At 62.1% G+C, this 19252-nt stretch overlaps 2 protein-coding genes across 2 annotated transcripts; one reads left to right on the forward strand and one right to left on the reverse strand.

Annotated features, from left to right (window-relative positions):
- Positions 1-1134: 1134 nt before the first annotated feature.
- On the reverse strand, positions 1135-8097 carry CCDC102A (coiled-coil domain containing 102A). The gene is made up of 9 exons (XM_074839421.1): positions 8033-8097; positions 5618-6218; positions 4213-4415; positions 3989-4097; positions 3621-3737; positions 3335-3544; positions 2898-3068; positions 2705-2808; positions 1135-1661 (listed from the first exon to the last, which is right to left on the reverse strand). Exons 2-9 carry the CDS (start codon positions 6158-6160, stop codon positions 1535-1537), a joined length of 1584 nt encoding a protein of 527 aa, XP_074695522.1. The 5' UTR covers positions 6161-6218; positions 8033-8097; the 3' UTR covers positions 1135-1534.
- Positions 8098-11824: 3727 nt separating this feature from the next.
- ADGRG5 (adhesion G protein-coupled receptor G5) lies at positions 11825-19051 on the forward strand. Its single transcript, XM_074839464.1, has 14 exons — positions 11825-11892; positions 12939-13017; positions 13150-13225; positions 13333-13458; positions 14425-14560; positions 14708-14824; positions 14991-15033; positions 15194-15300; positions 15835-15953; positions 16365-16630; positions 16715-16814; positions 17246-17508; positions 17612-17752; positions 18071-19051. The coding sequence occupies exons 2-14, from the start codon at positions 12942-12944 to the stop codon at positions 18274-18276; spliced, it is 1776 nt and encodes a 591-aa protein (XP_074695565.1). The 5' UTR covers positions 11825-11892; positions 12939-12941; the 3' UTR covers positions 18277-19051.
- The last annotated feature ends 201 nt before the right edge of the window (positions 19052-19252 follow it).

Below are 19252 nucleotides of genomic sequence, written 5' to 3' on the forward strand. Positions count from 1 at the left end.
CAGGCAGACGTCTCCTTGTCCCTGTCCCCTCTCCTATGCCCCCCAGAACTCTGCTATTCAGGACCCCCACTGAAAGCGCCTGCAGGTACCTCCACCCCCACAGCCATTGTTGGGCCTCAAAAAAATGAATAATCACTGGAAATAAAAGGGCATTAAAAAAAACCCCCACGAGTAGCAAAGAGCTGTGCTTTTAGCCAATCAATTAAAAGGCAGAGCAAGGGCATTAGCTCACTGAAATATTAATTTTTAATAAGGTTGTGTCTGAACTCCTCCAAAGCCCCGCTCGGCCCTGCTCGGGGGGGGGGGCTGGGCTGCCAGGGGCTGGGCTGGGGTGCTCAGCACCCATGGGTGAGCACTCCTGTACCCAGAGGGGAGCACCCCTGTACCCAGAGGGGAGCACCCCTGCACCTCGCCAGGGTGAGCACCCTGCACCCATGGGTGAGCACCCCTGTACCCAGAGGGGAGCACCCCTGCACCCAAAAGGGAGCAGCCCTGCACCTTGCCAGGGTGAGCACCCCTGCACCCAGAGGGGAGCACCCTGCACCCAGAGGGGAGCTCCCCTGCACCTTGCCAGGGTGAGCACCCCTGCACCCACAGGTGAGCACCCTGTACCCAGAGGGGAGCACCCCTGTACCCAGAGGGGAGCACCCTGCACCCAGAGGGGAGCTCCCCTGCACCTTGCCAGGGTGAGCACCCCTGCACCCACAGGTGAGCACCCTGTACCCAGAGGGGAGCACCCCTGTACCCAGAGGGGAGCACCCTGCACCCAGAGGGGAGCTCCCCTGCACCTTGCCAGGGTGAGCACCCCTGCACCCACAGGTGAGCACCCTGCACCCAGAGGGGAGCAGCCCTGCCTGCCCGCCGCAGCCCGGCAGACACAGGCACCTCTACGGCCGTGCGTGCTACCAGCCGCCCCGCAGCCCCCTTCTCGCTTCACAGGCACAGGGACGGGCTTTACCCACGAGCTGGGCTCGTCCCCAGGCGCGGGGGCAGCGATGGCAGTGGGGTGACGCCAGCGGCTGCACATCCAGCCCCGTGTGTGGCTTGCAGAGAGATTCTGTTTCTCCCCAATGCTGTCCCCTCCCGTCCCCTCCATCCTCGCTCCCGTGAGCAGCAGCCCAAGGCACCACCAGAGCCTGGGCCCCTCTGAGCTCTGTATTTATAATTAAAAAAAAAATCATATACAAATACATACATATACATAATATATATATAAAAATGTGGGCAGGAGAGCGTGGCTGGCTGCAGGGCTCGGTGTCCCTCTCTGCCCTGCGCTTCTTCCTCCTGGGCTGCTCAGTGATGCCGCATTTGGTGGCCACATCTGTGTCCTAGGAGATGCTGGTAGCCGAGGGGCATCAGATACTGTCCGAGAGGCAGCAGGCTTGGAGCATCCCTGCACAAATTCCTCCCCGCCGTTCTGTGCCTCAGTTGCCCCATCTATGTCACCGCATGGCTGGGCCCCATGGCAACAGGCACTTGTGGGCAGAGAACCGCCATGGGACGTCCCCGTGGTGGTGGCACCCGGCTCTGGGCTCTAGGGCACCTGGATCTGCAGGTCCTCGTCCTCATCGGGGTCGCTGGTGCCGTCCCCGCCGTCATCGGGGCCAAAGCGGGCGCTGCGCATCTTGCCGAAAAGCGGGGTGCTCTGCTGCCGCCGCAGCCTGCCGAGGGAGAGCTGCTGGGGGGGGGGGGTGGCGGGGCACAGCCCTGGGGGGACGCCAGAGCCCGGCCCATCCCCCTGCACCCCTACAGCATCACTGCACCCCAGGAGGACCCCATTTCACTGAGCTCTGGGTGCAGGATCAGCCCCCCCCCCAGCCTGGGGCTGACCCTCCGGCACGGGGCTGGGGAGCCCTGGATGATGCTCGGCACAAGTGGGGCACCAGGGCCAGACACCGCCCTGCTGGACATCTCAGACCCAGTGAGAGCGCAGAGCAGGGTGGAGTCATCCCCCTAAAATAGGGATCCCCCCCCAAAAAAAACCCCGAGAGTCCCCATTCCCAGGAGCCTGCGGTGGTTTTAGCCCTTCACTTGTCTTCGCGTGAAAATTCATCAACGAAAATTTATGAAGCAAATTTGAAATCAAAAGGCCCAGGACCAGATCCAACCAGTTTGCTGCGTTTTACTGGAAAGCATAAATTATTTAAGGACGAGCACATGGGGAGGCTGGAGGGAGGGAAGACGAAGCCTCCATTATTCCTCCATGATTTAATGAAGATGTCCCAATAAAATAAAGGAAGATTATAAACACAACCCCCCTAGTGCCTCCCGGAGATGCGGCATCGATCTCTCATGGCCATTTCAGCTCTTTACTGCTGGAGAGGCAAAGTGAGGCCAGGGAAAGTTTGTAAGGGCAATAAAACCCACCTCCCACCTCTCCAAACTTATGTGGGATGCTCAGAGCCTGTCCTGGCCCTGGGTACTGGTGGATGAAATCTCAAGCTTCACGAAAATGGGCTGTACTGGTCTGTGGGCAGCCTTGTGCTGGTTTAACTGGGAGGTGACTGCCATCCAGCTTGCAGTGGGCTGAAGGCTGCTCCAAGGATGGCTGCATACCCTCAGCGGATGTTGGAGGCACTTTGGCCATGCTTAGCCCAGGTTCGACCAGGGAGATGCTGGTGGCGGGATGGTGGCAAGGAGAACATCACCCCACCCTTGGGTCCCTGCTGATCCCCACCGTGGTGCCCCCTGGTCCCCCACTCACCGGGACTGCAGATGCTCCAGCTGCACCTGGAAGCTCTCGCTCTGCTCTGTCTGCTCATCCAGCGACCGCTGCAGCTTCCGTGTCTGGTTGTGGGCCTCATCCAGCTGCGGGATGGGAGGGGACGGGGCTGCCAGCAGCTGCAGAGGGAGTGGAGCTGCCCACCCCATCCCCTCCACAGCACGAGCTTCCCCACCTCATCCTCAGCTTGGGCCAGCTCCTTCTTCAGCTCCTCCACCCTCAGGCGCAGCTTCTTCACCTCACCCTCATGCTGCTCCACGCGGCGGTTGGCATGGGCCAGCTCGGCCATCTTCTCCTGGTACTGCTTCTTCAGCTTGGTGTGGATGTGCTTCAGGTCGGCCAGCTCCTGCGGTGGGCACGGGGTGGGGGGCTGAGCGGGTGAGAGCCACCTCCACTGCGGGGTGCCCCCTTCTCCCTCCCCAGGGACCTCTCCCACCGCCCCACCCCATGACAGAGATGCTGAGGGAGCAAGAATGGGGTCACTACCACCCCTCAGATGAAAGGTGGTGGCAGTTTGGGCTTGAGGAGGTCCTGGGGGATGCTGAGCCACAGCTGAAGTGACAGTGTCACCCAGGGAGGGGGTGGCAGGGGACGGGATAACCCCCATGGCACCTTGTTCTTCTCAAAGAGCTCGGCCTGGATGGTCTTGAGGTCGGTGTCCAGGGCACTGGCTGTCTGGCGCCGCTTGCGAGCCAGCACCTCCTCCAGGTCCTCGATCTGCGCCCGCAGCTTCTTGTTCTCCCGCTCCAGGTTGAGCTTCTCTGTCTCCAGCCGCTCCCGCCGGCCCCACTCGGCCGCGTTCTCTGCCTGCAGCCGCTCCATCTGGGACAGGAACATGGGGTGGCCGGGGGGCAGCGGGGACCCCCCTTGCCCCCCCTGCATTGGGGTTCGGCCTCACCTCCGCACGCAGCTCGGCCAGCTTCTTGTCCATGCTGGAGCGAGCGCCCAGCTCGTCCTCCAGGTCCTCAGAGATGCGCCCCAGCTCGTCCTGGTGGATCTCCTTCAGGATGTTGAGCTGGGGGGGGACACAGAACCCAAGGCGGGCAGCAAGCACCCACCTTGTGACACCTGAACCCTGCTGCACCCATCTACCCAACCTCTGTGGATGGACCAACTGGCTCAATAGCACTAATTAAGACCCTTAATGAGCACCCTGGAGCTGGGGAGGTGGTTGTGGGTCACCTTGTCCAACCATCAGGACATGCCACCCACTGGGGGACAGGCCACCCCCTGGGGCACCCCTGGTCACCAAGGCACCTTGCTCACCTGCTTCATCACCTCTTGCTTGTTCTTGTTGAGCTCCTCGTACTTGATCTTCCACTGGCTGAGCTCGCCCTCCAGCTTCTCAATGCTCTTGCTGAGCGCCAACTTGTCCCTGAGCAGAGGCAACACTGGTGATGGCTGGCAGGACCCCATGGGACACCCTGTCCCGCTGGGGACCGGGCTGGGCTCAGCTAGCACCCCGCGAGGATGACGCCCCGAGCACTCACTCCCGCTCCTTGAGCAGCACTTTTTGGCACTCATCCAGCCTCAGCTTCAAGGCGGTCACTTTGGTGGCATCCTCCTCCATGACGCTGACATCCTCCCAGAGCAGGCGGCTCCGTTCCTGGCGGGCGAAGGAGGCCCGGGGGCCCCGCTGCTCCCAGCTCTCGTCCTGCTTGCTCGTCAAGATGTTTTCCATCAGCTCCAGCTCCTGCAGTGCCGTGGGTGGCCCGGCAGAGGGGACAGGGTGAGGGGGCAGCTCTGGCTTACCACCTCCTACAGCACCCAGCCTTCACCCCATAACCGAGAGCAGCCAAACCCAGCTGCATCCCTCCCTCTGGTCCCCAGGGACCCCCTGAGCCTGATGGAGACAAACCCGTCCTCCCAGAGGAGCTCCCACACATCGCCACGCTCTGCTGCCAGCTCCCTGCTCCGCTGGAAATCTGGGATGACATAACACTGATTTATTACACCGACCTCATCGTGACCACTATCAGGCTCCACGAGCGTGCAGTAAATGAGCTGCAGGGGTTTGCTGGGGATGGGGCATCCCTGGGGACCAAGCAGGGAGCCCGCAGGTTAGGTTAGGCTCAGGTTAGTCTCAGATTTGCTGCTCGGCAGCCATGCCATCAGGTGGACTGAACCAGCACGGTGTGACATCCCAAGCAGTGACTTCTGTGTCATGACAGAGCTGATGGCAGCAGAGACGGCACAGCTGGAGCAGCTGGGAACATCCCTGGAGTGGCTCTGGTGTCCCTTCCTCCTCCTCCTCCTCCCTTCAGCACAGACCTCTGCCAGAAGCCTGTATGGACACCCTGGCATTTGAGCCGTCGCTGGGAGATGCCACTGGCACTGCTGAAGCCTCTGTCCCCTGTACTGGCACACCGGCTTGCCTAATGCCTCCAAAGGGAAAGCCCCGAGAAAGGGACCAGAGCCAGTGCTGAGGCAATCTCACTGCATGGGGCTACAGGGGTCCTGGACCCCGCCATGACACTGCTCTGAGAGGGGTCTGACCCCATGATACTGCTCTGAGAGGGGTCTGATCCCCCCCCATGCTGCTCCAAGAGGGGTCTGACCCCCCTAAGCTGCTCCAAGAGGGGTCTGACCCCCCCCATGCTGCTCCAAGAGGGGTCTGACCCCATGATACTGCTCTGAGAGGGGTCTGATCCCCCCCCACGCTGCTCCAAGAGGTCTGACCCCCCCATGCTGCTCCAAGGCAGGTCTGACCACCCTGTACTGCTCCGAGAGGGGTCTGCCCCCCTGCTGCCCGCCTCTGTGGGGCAGGGAGTGACCCCGCGGGCACCTGCAGGCAGTGGTGATTTGGGGGGCACGTGCAGGCAGCTGCTGAGGGTGAGGAGCCCCCCATGGCACCCCGCCAGCCTTGCCTGCCCCAAGCAGTCCCCCCACCCTCACCTTGGCTTTTTGGGGCGCCTCGGTGCCCACATCCCGCACAGGCTCCTGTTCAGGGTCGGCCTCTCCCTCCGCCCCGTCGGTGTCAGCAGGGCTGCCAGTGCCGGGCCGGTGAAGCCGCGCTGGCGGTCGGGCAGGCGGCGGGCGCTCCTCGGGCCGGTCACGGTCACGGTCACGGTCACGGCGCAGGCTGGCCAGCTCCTTGGTGAGGGCCTCCAGGCGATGCCGCAGCTGCCGCACCTCCTCGCGGGCCCGGTTGCGCTCAGCCCGCACCTTGCTCCATTTCTCCCGCCAGTTGGCCGTGCAGTCCGACCACCATCGCATCGTCTTCTCCATCTGGGCCGCCCGCGCCCGCGCCTCCTCCAGCTCCCGCAGCCGCAGCTCCTCCCGCCCTTCCCAGTCCCCTTCCAGCAGCGCCGGGGGTGGGCCGGGCGAGGGCGTCCCGCTGGGGGGGGACGGGGAGGGCTCAGGGGCCAGCAGGGCCAGCAGCGAGCCCCCCGGCAGTGGCGGGGAGCCAGCCAGGCGCGAGGCCCCGCTTTGGCTCATGGCGGGTCTTCCCTAGGGCATGGCCGTCACCGTCGGGGTGGCACCTCCGCCCGGGGACCTGCGGGAGACAGGAGGAGTCAGGGGGGCCCCGGGGGGCTGCAGGAGGTGGCTGGAGGCCCTGGTTTGGGGAGCGGCACACTGAGCGAGGAGGTGCCTGGCGTGGACCCCAGTCAGGTCCCCGGCAAGGACTCTGGCGATGTCCCCAGTGACGACCCCAGCGAGGAGCCAAGTGATGGCCCCAGCCAGGTCCCCAGCGAAGACCCCAGCAAAGGCCCCGGCTGGTGCCCCCTGAGGACCTCGGCGAAGACCCCGGTGATGGCCCCAGCAGGGCCCCCAGCAACGGGCCCCGGTGAGGTCCCCAGCGAGGACAGCAGCCCACTGCCCAGCTGCTGGCACCCTGTCCCAGCTTGGCACTGCAGCAGGCACCGGCCTGGCCTGGGGCACCTCCACCAGTGCACTGGAGGCCACACCACCTACATGTCATCCAGCTGACGTCACCCAGCTGACCTCATCTGGATGACATCATCTGCAGGCCTCCAAGATGGTCAGAGATGCTGCGGCGGGGGGACCCCGCTGCGCCCCGACAGCTCCAGTGAGGGTTAAAGCCGGGATCCGGCGCCAGCGAGGCAGGAACAGCTCCGGAAGAGCCGGAGCCGCGGAGCCAGCGTGCGCGGCAGGATGCGTGCTGAGTTGGCCGGACACGCTCTCGGGTGATGCCGCAACAAAGGGACGGTGCTGCCCGCCTGTGTCCCGGCGTGGACCTCACACCCCGGCTCAGCCAGGCGGGTAAACCGCCCCAGGAAACCTTAATGGGAGGCTGCTGCGCGCCCTAATGGGATAAGTACAGAGTCCGGCCGCCGCCAGCCCGCAGCCTCCCAGCAGGTTTTCAGGACGGTGCAGCTCAGACCCGCCGCCAAACCTGGCCGGGCTGCGAGCTGCTGCCAGGGCAGCGGGACCAGCGGCTGATGGCAATTATGTGCTTTGCACGAGGGGGAAAAATTCATTTTTCTGATGATACTTGCTGAAACGGCGAAGTTTTGGTAAAACTCAAGAGGCAAGCCCTGGCCTGTGCTCTCCTGCTGCCTGCACAGCCTGGAGGAGATCCAGGTCCCCGCAGGATCCGGCCCCGGCAGACCCCCAGCCGCTGGGTGTGCGATGCCCACGGGAGAGCAGCAGCACCCACGCGATGCCCACGGGAGCGTGGACGCACCCGCGCAACACCTGCGGGAGCTCGGGCACCGCCGCAACGCCCCGGGGAGCACCGGCACCCCCGCAGCGCCCACGGGAGCGCTGGCACCCCTGGAGCACCCCCGGGGAGCACGCGTGGAGCACCGGCACCCACGCAGCGCCCACGGGGAGCGCGTACGGATCACGGGCACCCCTGGAGCACCCACCGGCACCCACGGGAGCGCGTACGGATCACGGGCACCCCCGGAGCACCCACCGGCACCCCGGCGGCGCCCGCGGGAGCGCGCGTGGGTCGCGGCCCCCCACGAACGGCCCCGTCCCGGGCTCCCCGCGGGGGCGGAACCGCCCGCCCCACGCGCCTCCCCATTGGCCGCGGGCGCTGCCACTCGGCCGCGGGCGGTGACGCGCCCCGGCCCGCGGGAGCCGCCGCATTCCTCCGCGCCCGCCCCGCCCCGTCCCGCCGGGCCCGGTGCGGCCGGTACCGCCCGGCCCGGCCCGACCCCGCCCGGCCCGCTGCTGCCCGGCCCGGCACGGCCCGTCCTGTCCTGTCCCGGGCCCGGCCCGGCCGGGCGCGGCCGCCCCCCCCCCCCCCGCCAAAGTTTCCCGCAGAAGTTTCCTGTCGCGCCGGTGCCGCCGGTGCCGCGTCCCGCCCGCTCGCCGGCCCGGCCCGCCCCGCTCCCTCACCGGTGTCGGCGCGGCGGCGGTGCGGGCAGCCCGCGCGGGCCGGGGCGCTGCCGGCCGAGTCTCCTCCTCCTCCTCCCCCTCCTCCTCCTCCTCCTCCTCCTCCTCCTCCCCCCGCCGCTCCCGCCCCCCGCCCGCGCCGGCGAGGGGCCGGTCCCGCTGCCGGAGCCCGGCCCGTGGCCGCGGGTGCGTGTCCTGCCTGGCCCCCGCTTCTTCCCAGCGGTTTGGGTGCTCCTGGAGCTGCCCCGGCGCCGTGCCAGGGCCCGCTGCTGCTGCCGGAGCCTTCATCCCCGGGGCTCCGGCGGCTCCCGGACTGGCATCGCTCTGCTCTAAATCCATGAGCGGATTGGGAGGGGACCCAGGGGGGACAGGACATCCCCATCCGAGTGTCCCTACGGGTCCGTGGGTCCTGGATGGCCACCCAGCACTGCCCCCGCAGCCCTGCACATTCCGGTGCTGGTTCTATCCCGCTCCATATCAAGCAGCAAAACCCCAAACCACCATTTCCCCCCAGTATTTTTCCCTTTGCTGGATGCTTTTCAGCCAAAAAGTTAGGAAATACAGACGGCCAGGAGGACTTGTGTCACACGGGACGTGGAAACGATGCCATGGGCCACTGACATCCTTTCCTCTCCCAGCATCAAGCAAAGCAGGGAAAAATAAGTAAAATTAAATCAAAACTGTAAATGCCCATGCGTGTTCCCTCCAAGCCCGCTATTTTTCTGCTGGAACAACCCACAAAAAGCTGGAGGTGGGGGATGCTTTGCTCTCCCGCGCCCCTATCCCTGAATTTTGCGCCAGGGAAGCTCAGACCGGTGGCTTCGCTTGCAGCTGGTAAAGTGATTTTGCTTGCAGCTGGTAAAGTGATTTTGCAGGCAGTTTGGCCGGAGCTGCTGGTGCGGGTGGGCGGGTTGGGATTTTAACCCACTCCCAGCCGTAAAACCAGGCTTTGAAAGCCAGCAAAGTTTTTTCCAAGTGTGTCTTTACTGTTTACTTGGATGTGAGCATCTCGGTGACACTGGCAAGTTCAAGGGTGTGTTGCAGCATCCTGGGATCTGTGGCTTTTGCCCTTGCAAAAATCAAACCTCCTCGGCCCAGCATATGTCACCTAAGGACACGGACAGTGACCCATCTCTGTGGTCCATGGACCATCCTCCTGGCACCCTTCTCCTCCAGCTCTGGGTTTCCAGCCTGGCCCAGGGTGCCTGGCTGTGCCCAAAGAGCTCCGATCTTCAAGGTGGGTCGGATGGAGGCAGGTGGTTGCCCCACGCTGTGAACTGAGACCTGGAGACTCATTGCATGAGTGGCTCCAGGTGCTAGGCAAGCACAGTGTGCTATTGCTGCCCTGTGGTGGGCACTGCTGTGGCTGAGCAGTCCCCGCTCCCTGTGCCTCTGCACGTGGCCACATCCCTGCAGGTGAATCCAGCACATCCTGGAGCACAAGGTAAAGCCTTTTGGGGCATACCTAACCATTTTGGGGTTTCTGTCGGCTGGGCCAGCTGGCATCACTGGGGAGCTGTGCTGTCATGGCTGGGGGTGGCACAGAAGATGCTGACTCCAGCCCAGCAGTAGCATCAAACTGTATCATAGAATCATAGAATATCTCCAGTTGGAAGGGACCCACAAGTATCACCAAGTCCAACTCCCTGCTCCTCGCAGTACTACCTAAAACTAAACCATATGACTAAGAGCGTTGTCCAGACACTCCTTGAACTCTGACAGGCCTGGTGCTGTGACCACTTCTCTGGGGAGCCTGTTCCAGTGACTGACCATCCTCTCAGTGAAGAACCTTTTCCTAATGTCCCGTCTGAACTTCCCCTGACACAGCTTCATCCCATTTCCTCGTGTCCTACAGCTGGTCACCAGAGAGAGGAGATCAGCACCTCCCCCTCCGCTGCCCCCCTGGAGAAAGCTGTAGACTGTGATGAGGCCACCCCTCAGCGATGAGGTGACCCCTCAGCCTTCTCCAAGTGACCTCAGCCACTCCTCGTAAGTCTTGCCCTCGAGACCCTTCACCATCTTGGTCACCCTTCTCTGGACACACTCTGATAGTTTGATGTCCTTCTACTATTGAGGTGCCCAAAACTGCACCCAGTACTTGAGGTGGGGCTGCACCAGTGCAGTGTAGAGTGAGACAATCACCTCCCTTGACCATCTACTGATGCTGTGCTTGATGCACCCCAGGACAAGGTTGGCCCTTTGGGCTGCCAGGGCACACTGTTGACTCATATTCAATTTGCCATCAACCCAAACCACCAGATTTCTTTCCACGGGGCTGCTCTCCAGCCTCTCAAACCCCTATTTGTACGTATAACCAGGATTGCCCCATCCCAGGTGGAGAATCCATCATTTGCTCTTATTAAATTTCATACGGTTGGTGATTGCCCAGCTCTCTAGTCTGCCCAGATCTCTCTGTAAGGCCTCTCTACCCTTGAGGAAGTCTACAGCTCTTCCTAGTTTGGTATTGTTGGCAAACTTACTTAATGTACATTCAACTCCTGCATCCACATCATTTATAAAAATATTAAAGAGCACTGGCCCTAAAATTGGGCCCTGGGGAACCCCACTCGTGACTGGCCACCAGCCTGATGTGACCCCATTTACTGTAACTGTTTGGGCCCAACCCATCAGCCAATTGCTCACCCAGTGTATTATGGACTTGCCTAGCTGGGTGCTGGACAATTTATCCAGAAGGATGCGGTGAGAGGCAGTATCAAAAGTTTTGCTAAAATACAAACCCACCACATCTACTGGCTTCCCTTGGTCAACCTTATGGGTGACTTTGTCATAAAAGGAAATTGAGTTGGTCAAGCAGGACTTTCTCCTTGTGAACCCATGTTGGCTATGACCAATGACTACACTGTCTCTCAAGTATTTTTCCCAGAATAACCTCCATGATTTTACCAGGCACTGAAGTGAGACTTGACCGGCCTGTAATTACCAGGGTCTTCCTTCTTACTCTTCTTGAAAACGTTTGCCAGCTTCCAGTCAGCTGGGACCTCTCTGGACTCCCAAGACCATTGAAAAGTAGCGGAGAGAGGTCCCACGATGCCATCAGCCAGCTCCTTTGGGACCCTGGGATGAATCTCATTGAGCCCCATACACTCATGCGCATCCAGCTGGAGCAGCAAGTCTCAAACAAGTTCAAGGTTGTCTGGGAGTTGATCATCCCTTCAGTCACGGTCTTCCAACACAGGGCTCTGGCAGTCCCAGGGCTCATACTGGTGTTGAAGACAGAGGTGAAGAAAGCCTTAAACATCTCTGCTTTGTCTGTGTCCCTATTTGTGAGGTGACTGACCTCATCAAGCAATGGACCAATGCTATCTCTGATCCTCCTTTTGCTGCTAACATATTTAAAAAGCCCCTTTTGTTGTCCTTCACAGTACTGGCCAGCTTGAATGCTAAAATCGAGCTTTGGCCACATGAATTCTCTCCCTACAGCAGTGAAGAGCATCTCCATAGTCCTCCTGCATTGCCTGTCCTTGCTCCCGATGTCCGTATGCTTTCCTTTTCCACCTGAGTGGAGAGCAGGGGTTGCTAGTGAGCTGGTGGTGGGGAGAAGTTCATTAGCAGCAGAGGTTAATTATATCGAACCTGCCCGGGGAGCAGGGTGTCTTTGGGCCATGCTGAATTGCAGCCATCTACCATGTCCTTGAGGTTTGGTGGTGCCAGAGATGTTCTGCCTTGCCCCCGTACCTCGCCAGGATGTGAAAAAGAGAAAGCAAAAGAAAATTTAAAAGCTCTCTTGATTTAATCTGCTCATCTGCATACAAACACTTCCTTTTCTGCTGCCCCAACCGCTGCTCAGGCAGAGCCGATCCCACTGCGGCGCTGCTAACACCGAGAGCTGCCCCGTGCCCAAGGTAGGGTGTTTGCCGGAGTGAGGGGGGGATGCAGGAGGCTGACATGGCACTGGGGGCTCACTGGGGTGCCGAGCCGCTCCCCACAGAGGCAAAACCCACACGAAGTGACACCCCCTCCCTGTCATTTCCGGAGGGCGCAGCGAGGGAACGATGCCCTCTTTGGCTCGGTGGTGGCAAGGGTGGCACTCAGCATTGCCAGGCTGTGCTGGGCAGCAGGGGAGGTCAGGACAGGCGCCTGCATCGGGCAGCCCTGGGGATCCGAGGGTTACATCAGTGAGAAGTAAAGGGGACGCAGTGGCTGTCCCTCACGGGGGGTCAGAGGGCAGCACGGCGCTGCCCACCCTGTGCTGCTCCTGCCCTGGGAGGCTCTGGCTGCGCTGCCCATCACCAGCCTCAGCGTCTCAAAGCACCAATCCCCATCGCTGTAAAAAAACATTTGTGCATCAGGGTGGCACCCCAGCACCGCTGGACTCGCAGCCTCTCTCCCTGGCTGCTTTCTGTGCCAGCAGCTTTACCGCAGCGGGTGCTGCTGCGAGCGTCACTGGGTGCGGTGTTGCAAATCTTGCTGTCAGGCACCTTCCCCCCACCCTGCGCTGGGGATGCTTCCTCCTCCCCAGCTCGGTGCTGGGCTGCTGCTGGCAAGCTCTGGCACCATGGTGAAGCATTTCAGGGACTCTTCTGGCTTGCAGGCTGCTTGCTGGGGATTTGTAGCCCTGAGCTGGGATGGCAGCGAGGTCCAAGTCCGTGTTGGGGGCAGGAAGGCAGAAGCCTTGCCCCTGCAGTTTTACGATCTTATGGTAAAACAAAGGGCATCTTGCACCCCAGTCGCTGTGGCAAACACCCTCCTCCTCACCGTGCTGTCAGTGCAGCCGCTTGGCGCTTCTGGGCTGGGGCTTTGCCACCGCAATGGTTTTGGTGGGGCTTGGCTGCTGGGGGTGGGGGGAAGCCACCAGGACCCCATCTTTGTCCTGTGCGTGGGAAAGGGCCAAGGTGTCCCCTGGGTGGGGGCTCTGGGGAGCTGCCCAGGTCCTGGGTGCCTTTTGCAGGGGATGACTACAGCGATGCCCACCCCATCGCTCATCTCCCTTGTCCTCTGCCTCACCACCTGCGTCCTGCAGACTCAAGGTAGGGACATCGTCCATCCCGGCATTGGGCTGGGCACTTTCGGGGCCGTTAGGGCTCCCCGGGCTGGGGTGGGATGGAGAGTGGGGCAGGGAGCCGTACACCAAGGTTCAGCTCTCAAAATGGTTCCATCAGAGCTGAGGAGGGAAGTGGACACCCTGGACAAGGAGCTGGAGCAGGCCTGCAGCAGAACCCACCACCCCGGGGACATGTGAGTGCCAGCTTTGACCCCGCTGTTCTCTGGACACCCCACATCCCCCTAGACCCACAAGGGGCCATATCCTGCTGCTCCCTGCCCCAAACACCCTCGCTGTGCAGGTTAAAATTGCTGGAGGAGAAGCTGGCCCACTGGGAGAAATACAACTTCACGGGTAGCATCATCGAGACCTACGTGTTCAAGTTCACGTCTGACCGCTTCAGAGGGTTAAAACTCAGCAGCAGGATGGTTGGTCCCCCCACACTGCTGGGGCTATTCCCGGGGAAAGCCTGTACCCTCCTGGCCCCCTCTGTCCCTCCACCCCCAGTGGGAGGTGCTGGGGGGATGATGGGATGGCTGACACTTACCCGCGCTGGGTTTCCATCATCTTTCAAGGATGCTTTACACCAGCAAAACCTCCTGAGATGCGGCTCTGCCGGTGTGTCACAGGCAGCCACGGCTGCAGGTCCCCAGCACCATCACTGGGATAAATCTGGGGGTTTCTAAAGCTGGGGGGGGTTTCTGCAGCTGAGAACCAGGACTTCCATCCTGATGCTCTTCTGATTTGAGATATAAAAAGGGAAACCTTGGCCCGCCACGTCCCATGGTGGGAAGGGAAACTGTGGCAGGGAGCTTGTGGGGCAACTTCTCTGTCTCAGGGCAAGGGGGGGTGTGGTGGCACTGCAGCACTTCCCCTGGGCGTGGGGCTGCCCTGCTGGGGACGTCTGACTGCTCTGGCCCGAGGTCCCTTCCTGCAGAACAAGGCAGGTTTTGCAGGCAGGGGTGCCTGCCTGCCAGCTGGGACCCCCCGCTCGGGACCTGGGAGCAGAGACTGTCCGAGGGAGCCCACCAAGGTGTGAAATCCCACTGGGAAATCATCCCGGCACAATGCTGTCTGCCCTGCGCTCACCCCACGGCAGGGCCGGCGGGCCAGGCATGCCCACCCATGGGTGACGGACCCCCCACCCGCAGCCCCCCGTGTGCCATGGGCTGGGAGGGCTCTGACATCAAGATGGGAGTAGCTGCCATATCTGTGTGTCTGCGGGCATCGTGGCAGAGCTGGAGCTGCCACTGGGGCTGGGGGATGCTGCAGGGCCATGCCGGTAACTGGGGTGGTTGTGCTAGCAGGGGGAGCCAGGGCAGCACCCCGACCCCCACCCAAGCCAGCCAAGCACGGGGCAGCTGAATCCATCTGTTCCCTGCCCACCGGTGCGGGATAGGAAGCTGGATGGCAGCAGGAGGTTCAGGCACGCCATGAACTTCCCAGCGGAGCTTGTGGAGGGCATCCAGGCGCAGGGAGTGGAGCAGGAGCTTGTCTGCATCTACATCCACAGCCCCTGCATCTTCCAGGTGAGCCACAGGTCCTCACACCTCCCCCCAAGCATCCTTGGCCAGCAGCATGCCTGCCCCATCACCCACCCTCCACTGAGATGCTCAGGGTGGGCAGGATGTCCTGGGAATCCAGGACTCTCCCCACAGGCACCCCAACTCTTGCAGGATGCCCACAACAGCTCTGTGCTGAACAACTATGTGCTGGGAGCCTACCTGCAGAGCGGGCGCGTGGTCGGGCTCAGCCAGCCTGTGGAGATCCAGTTCTGGCATGACATGGTGCTGGTGAGCAGGACTCCACCGCGGGCACAAGCAGGGGGGGTCCCCAGCACCAGTGTTTCCCCTTGAGTTGGGGAAGGTGTCCCCTCCTTCACTGGGATCAGAAGGTTTCTGGGGTTCCTGGGGAGCAGAGAGGGTCCCCAGCTCCTCCCCTCTGTCCCCTTTCCACCAGGATGCCTCCAACGCCACCTGCGTCTTCTGGCAGCCTGAGGCCGGTAAGTGTGGCCGCAGCCGGGACGGGGGCAACGCCGGCTCGATGCCATCCCAAAGGCATTGCCCATCCTCCTCCTGGGCAGCCCTGGCAGGGCTCGACATCCCCTCAATGTCCCCATCCCCTGGCCACTGCTCCACCCTCCAATGGTGGCTCTCCGGCAGGTGCAGGCAGCACAGGCAGCTGGAGCAAGGAGGGCTGCGAGACCACGCACAGGGAGGGCACCGTTATCTGCCACTGCAACCACCTCACCTACTTCGCCGTCCTGCTGGTCCACAGCCCCCCTTTCCTCTTCTTACTTCCTTCTTCCTCCTACCTCCATGCTCCTTCCTCCTTCCCTTCTTTCTGCTTCCTCCTTCCTCCTCCTTCCGTCTTCCTTCTTCCTCCTCCCCTCTTCCTCCTTCCCCTGTTCTCGCCTCTTCCTGTTCTTCCTCCTTTCTCCTTCCTTCTTCCCTATTTCCCGCCTTCTCTCTTCCTTCTTCTTCCTTCCCTCCTTCCATCTTTCTTCATCCTCCATCCTCCTTTCTCCTTCACTTCTTCCTCCTTCCATCTTCCTCCTTTCCCCTTCCCTCCATCTTTCTTCCTCCTCCCTGGAGGTGTGGGTGTAGGTGGGTGTGGGGGTATGGGGAGTATGTGGGGGTGCGGGGTGTATGGGGGTGTATGTGGGGGTATGGGGTGTACGGGGGGTCTCCTGCAGGAGAGGGTGGCCAGAGGGGTGGTTTTGCAAGGCCCCCCTCAGTTTCCCAGCAGGTGGGTGCTGCCATGGAACCTGCCCTGGCTGATGCCCCTCTCCCCGCTCCGGCAGCTCCCGACAGACACCCTGAGCCCGGCCCAGCTGGCATCGCTCACCTACATCAGCACCATCGGCTGCTCACTCTCAGCTGCTGCCACCCTCTGCACCCTCCTGCTCTGCTGCTTCTCCAGGTAGAGCTGTGCCACGCTGCGCTGTGCTGTGCGTGCCATGTAGGGCTGTGCCACACCACGATGGGCTGTGTCACACCACGATGGGCTGTACCATGTCACATTGGGCTGTGCCATGTCACATTGGGCTGTGCCGTGCCACGTTGGGCTGTGCCATGCCACGCTGGGCTGTGCCGTGCCATGTTGGGCTGTGCCGTGCCACGTTGGGCTGTGCCACGCCACGATGGGCTGTGCCATGTCACATTGGGCTGTGCCGTGCCACACTGGGCTGTGCCGTGCCACGATGGGCTGTGCCATGCCACGTTGGCTTGTGCCATGCCACGTGCCATGCCATGCCGTGTCCCACCGTGCCGTGCAGTGCCGTGTCATCCAGCGGGCACCCACCAGCACCCCCTGCCCTCCCGCGTCTTGCAGGCAGTGGCTGAGGGACAACACGACCAAGATCCACATGCACCTCCTGGCCGCGTTGCTCCTGCTCAACTGCAGCTTCCTGCTGAGCACGTCACTGGCCACCAGCGCTGAGGGGCTCTGCAGAGTCACTGCCGCCCTGCTGCACGCTGGCCTTCTCTGTGCCCTGGCGTGGATGGCCGCTGAGGCCTTCCACCTCCTCCTCCTCCTCGTCAAGGTCTACAACATTTACATCCAGCACTACCTCCTCAAGCTCTGCCTCTTCGCTTGGGGTGAGTGAGCACCTGCTCGGCCCTGCCTGCCCACGGCACGGCTGCCACGGCACTCCCTCACACAGCCTGTCCCCGGGCCCACAGGTCTGCCCACGCTGGCTGTGGTGGCTGTTTTTGTCTTCAGGAGAGACACGTATGGGTACCACGCCATCAGCACCTCTGAAGGCTACAGCAATGTGACTATGTGAGTGAAGGGGGCTGCCAGGTCCTCGAGCACCCTGGACACACCGGGCACCCCATGGACCCTGGGCACCCTGTGGACCCTGGGCACCCCTGACACCCCAGGCATAGCACAGACTGCAGACACAGCATGAACCCCAGGCACAGCACGCACCCTGGGCATGCCAGGCACCCTGGACACACCAGGCACCTTGGGCCCATGGGGCACCCCATGCAGCCTGGGCACCCTGAGCACCCCAGGCACCTCAGGCACACAGGGCTGACCCAGGGCTGGGGCCAGCAGGAGCCAGCCATAGCTCTGCTGGGTGCCACTTTTTGGTGAGCTGCCCACCTCCATCTCACCGCATGTGGGGGCACCTGCCACCATGCCCCTCCTGTGCCCAGCTCCTTCTAGGGGGTGCTGGCCCTTGTCCTCAAAGATGTCCCCTTTGCCAGGTGCTGGCTGACCAGTCCACCTGCCCATTACGCCACCCTCTGCTATGCTGGCCTCATCCTGCTCTTCAACACGTTGGTGCTGGGGAGGGTAGTGATGATACTGCGGAGGATCCAGCAGCAGAAGAGGCAGGCGAGGAAAGACTGGGTGATGGTGCTGGGGCTCACCTGCCTGCTGGGCACCACCTGGGGCCTGGCCTTCTTCAGCTTCGGTGTCTTCCTTGTCCCCCAGCTCTACCTCTTCACCATCCTCAACTCCCTGCAAGGTAGATGGGGAGCACCGGGTGGGGGGGGAGGGAGTTTTTGAGGGGATGGGCACCCCGTGGCTTGGGAGCAGCAGGGTCCTTGTCACCTTCCTGCTGCTCACAGGAGCTTGGTGCACCCATGGCAGTGACCACCTTGCCACGCACCCACAGGTCTCTTCGTCTGCCTCTGGTATGTCACCGTACACCGCCAGAGCAAGCTGGGCACCAACAGCGACACCTCCAGATAACGTACCCCGACACCAGGGTGAGGGGCTGCGAGGGGAGCGTGGGAGCTGCTCCCCAAGGGCTCGGCGTGGCGGCATCCCCTGGGCTGGACAGCCAGAACCGTGCATGCTGTGGGTTTTGTCAAGAGGAGCATTTGGGCTGCAAAGCCAGATTTCTGGGCGACAGGAGCTGCCTGGTGCTGGGGGCCTGTGGCTCGGGGCCCCGCAGGCGCTGTGCTCCCCCATACCAGCCCAGGGCAGCCCTGCTGGCTCGCAGCCCCTCATTAATAACCAACACTGACTTCTTCTGCTGAAAGTGGCCACTTTTCATTAAAAGCACCGTTTAATTGCTGATGCAGGTCTCCTCCAGCGCCGGAGGAGTGGTGCAGCTCTGGCTGGGGTCCCGTGGCTGTCCCTGCCACGCCGTCCCCCTGCAGAGCCAGCGGCCACGCTCTGCCTTGTCGTGAGTGAAGGTCCCACTAGATGGCACGAGGATTTCGAAGATGGTCCCAGCTCTGGACTGTGCACACAGCAGGGCTCTGGACTGTGCACACAGCAGGGCTAGCCAGCGGGCCGCGCTGGTTAGTGGTGCTGGTTAACCAGTTAGTGGTGCTGGTTAGCAGTGCCGAGGAGCCCGCTGACAGCTGGGAGGGGACATCCGAGCCCCCGTGGGGACCTACCACTGCACGTCTCACAAGGGACAGGCAGAAGCAGCAGCTCTCCAGCTACATCCTCCCAACCCATTTGGTGCCAGCACAGCTGTGGGCATGGCTGTATGGTCACAGCACCCCCAAACCCCTCCCTGACGCTGGGTTTTCACCCATGACAGCACCCCACCCAAAGCCCTCCTGCTTGCCCCAAAGCCAGCGCAGGGACAGAGGCCACCCACAGCCCTGGGTCAGTGGGCAAACGGGCAAGGAGAGCTTTGGCTTGGCATCGGACAGACGTGCCGGAACAGAGGAGAGGGTGGAAAGTGAGTAAGCAAACTGATAACTTGGCTTTCCTCCCACTCTCACTTAGGAAGGCAGCCCCTGAGCAGAGCTCCTCAAAGCAACCAAACACTTCATCAGGGTTTAAGCAGTCCAGCCTGTGGGAAATAAATAGTGAGGACAAATCACAGGGACTAAAACCATTGGTTGAGGTGGCGAGTCAGCCCTGAGTCCCGGGTGCATCCCTGTATACTGGGCTTAACCCAGAACTGCAGCCATGGCTTTGCCTTTCCTAGTACCTGAGATTTTGGAGCTGGGCATCCTGCTCTCCCCGCTGGGATGCAGAGCAGCATCACAGCGTGGTGATGCTGGCATGGCAGCCAACCCGCCTGTGGTGACAGCAGGGTCCTCACCGTCCCCATGCCTGTAGCTCGCAGGATGTGCCAGTGGGGTGTCATTTGCTGGTGACGCCTGTTTCTGGTCCAGGGGCAGGGAACCAGGCATCACCGGGCAGCCTCATGGGGTGACACACTGCCCGTCTCTGCCGAGCGGCGTTTCCCTTTCTGGCTGCTTCCCAGGGCCTGGTTCTGGGCTGCGAAGAAAGCTGCTGGC

The sequence above is a fragment of the Strix aluco genome, chromosome 14 (genome assembly GCF_031877795.1).
Source record: "Strix aluco isolate bStrAlu1 chromosome 14, bStrAlu1.hap1, whole genome shotgun sequence".
Classification (NCBI taxonomy): domain Eukaryota; kingdom Metazoa; phylum Chordata; class Aves; order Strigiformes; family Strigidae; genus Strix; species Strix aluco.

What these genes read in the sequence shown, in the direction of transcription:
- CCDC102A (XM_074839421.1), bottom strand. Translation starts at nt 6,160, where the DNA reads ATGAGCCAAAGCGGGGCCTCGCGCCTGGCTGGCTCCCCGCCACTGCCG. An exon ending in AGGCGCCCCAAAAAGCCAAG is followed by an intron (nt 4,416 to 5,617) that starts GTGAGGGTGGGG and finishes ACGGCACTGCAG; the next exon opens with GAGCTGGAGCTGATGGAAAA. An exon ending in CTGGAGCATCTGCAGTCCCG is followed by an intron (nt 1,662 to 2,704) that starts GTGAGTGGGGGA and finishes CTCCCTCGGCAG; the next exon opens with GCTGCGGCGGCAGCAGAGCA.
- ADGRG5 (XM_074839464.1), top strand. Translation starts at nt 12,942, where the DNA reads ATGACTACAGCGATGCCCACCCCATCGCTCATCTCCCTTGTCCTCTGC. An exon ending in CTGCGTCCTGCAGACTCAAG is followed by an intron (nt 13,018 to 13,149) that starts GTAGGGACATCG and finishes TGGTTCCATCAG; the next exon opens with AGCTGAGGAGGGAAGTGGAC. An exon ending in TCTGGCATGACATGGTGCTG is followed by an intron (nt 14,825 to 14,990) that starts GTGAGCAGGACT and finishes CCTTTCCACCAG; the next exon opens with GATGCCTCCAACGCCACCTG.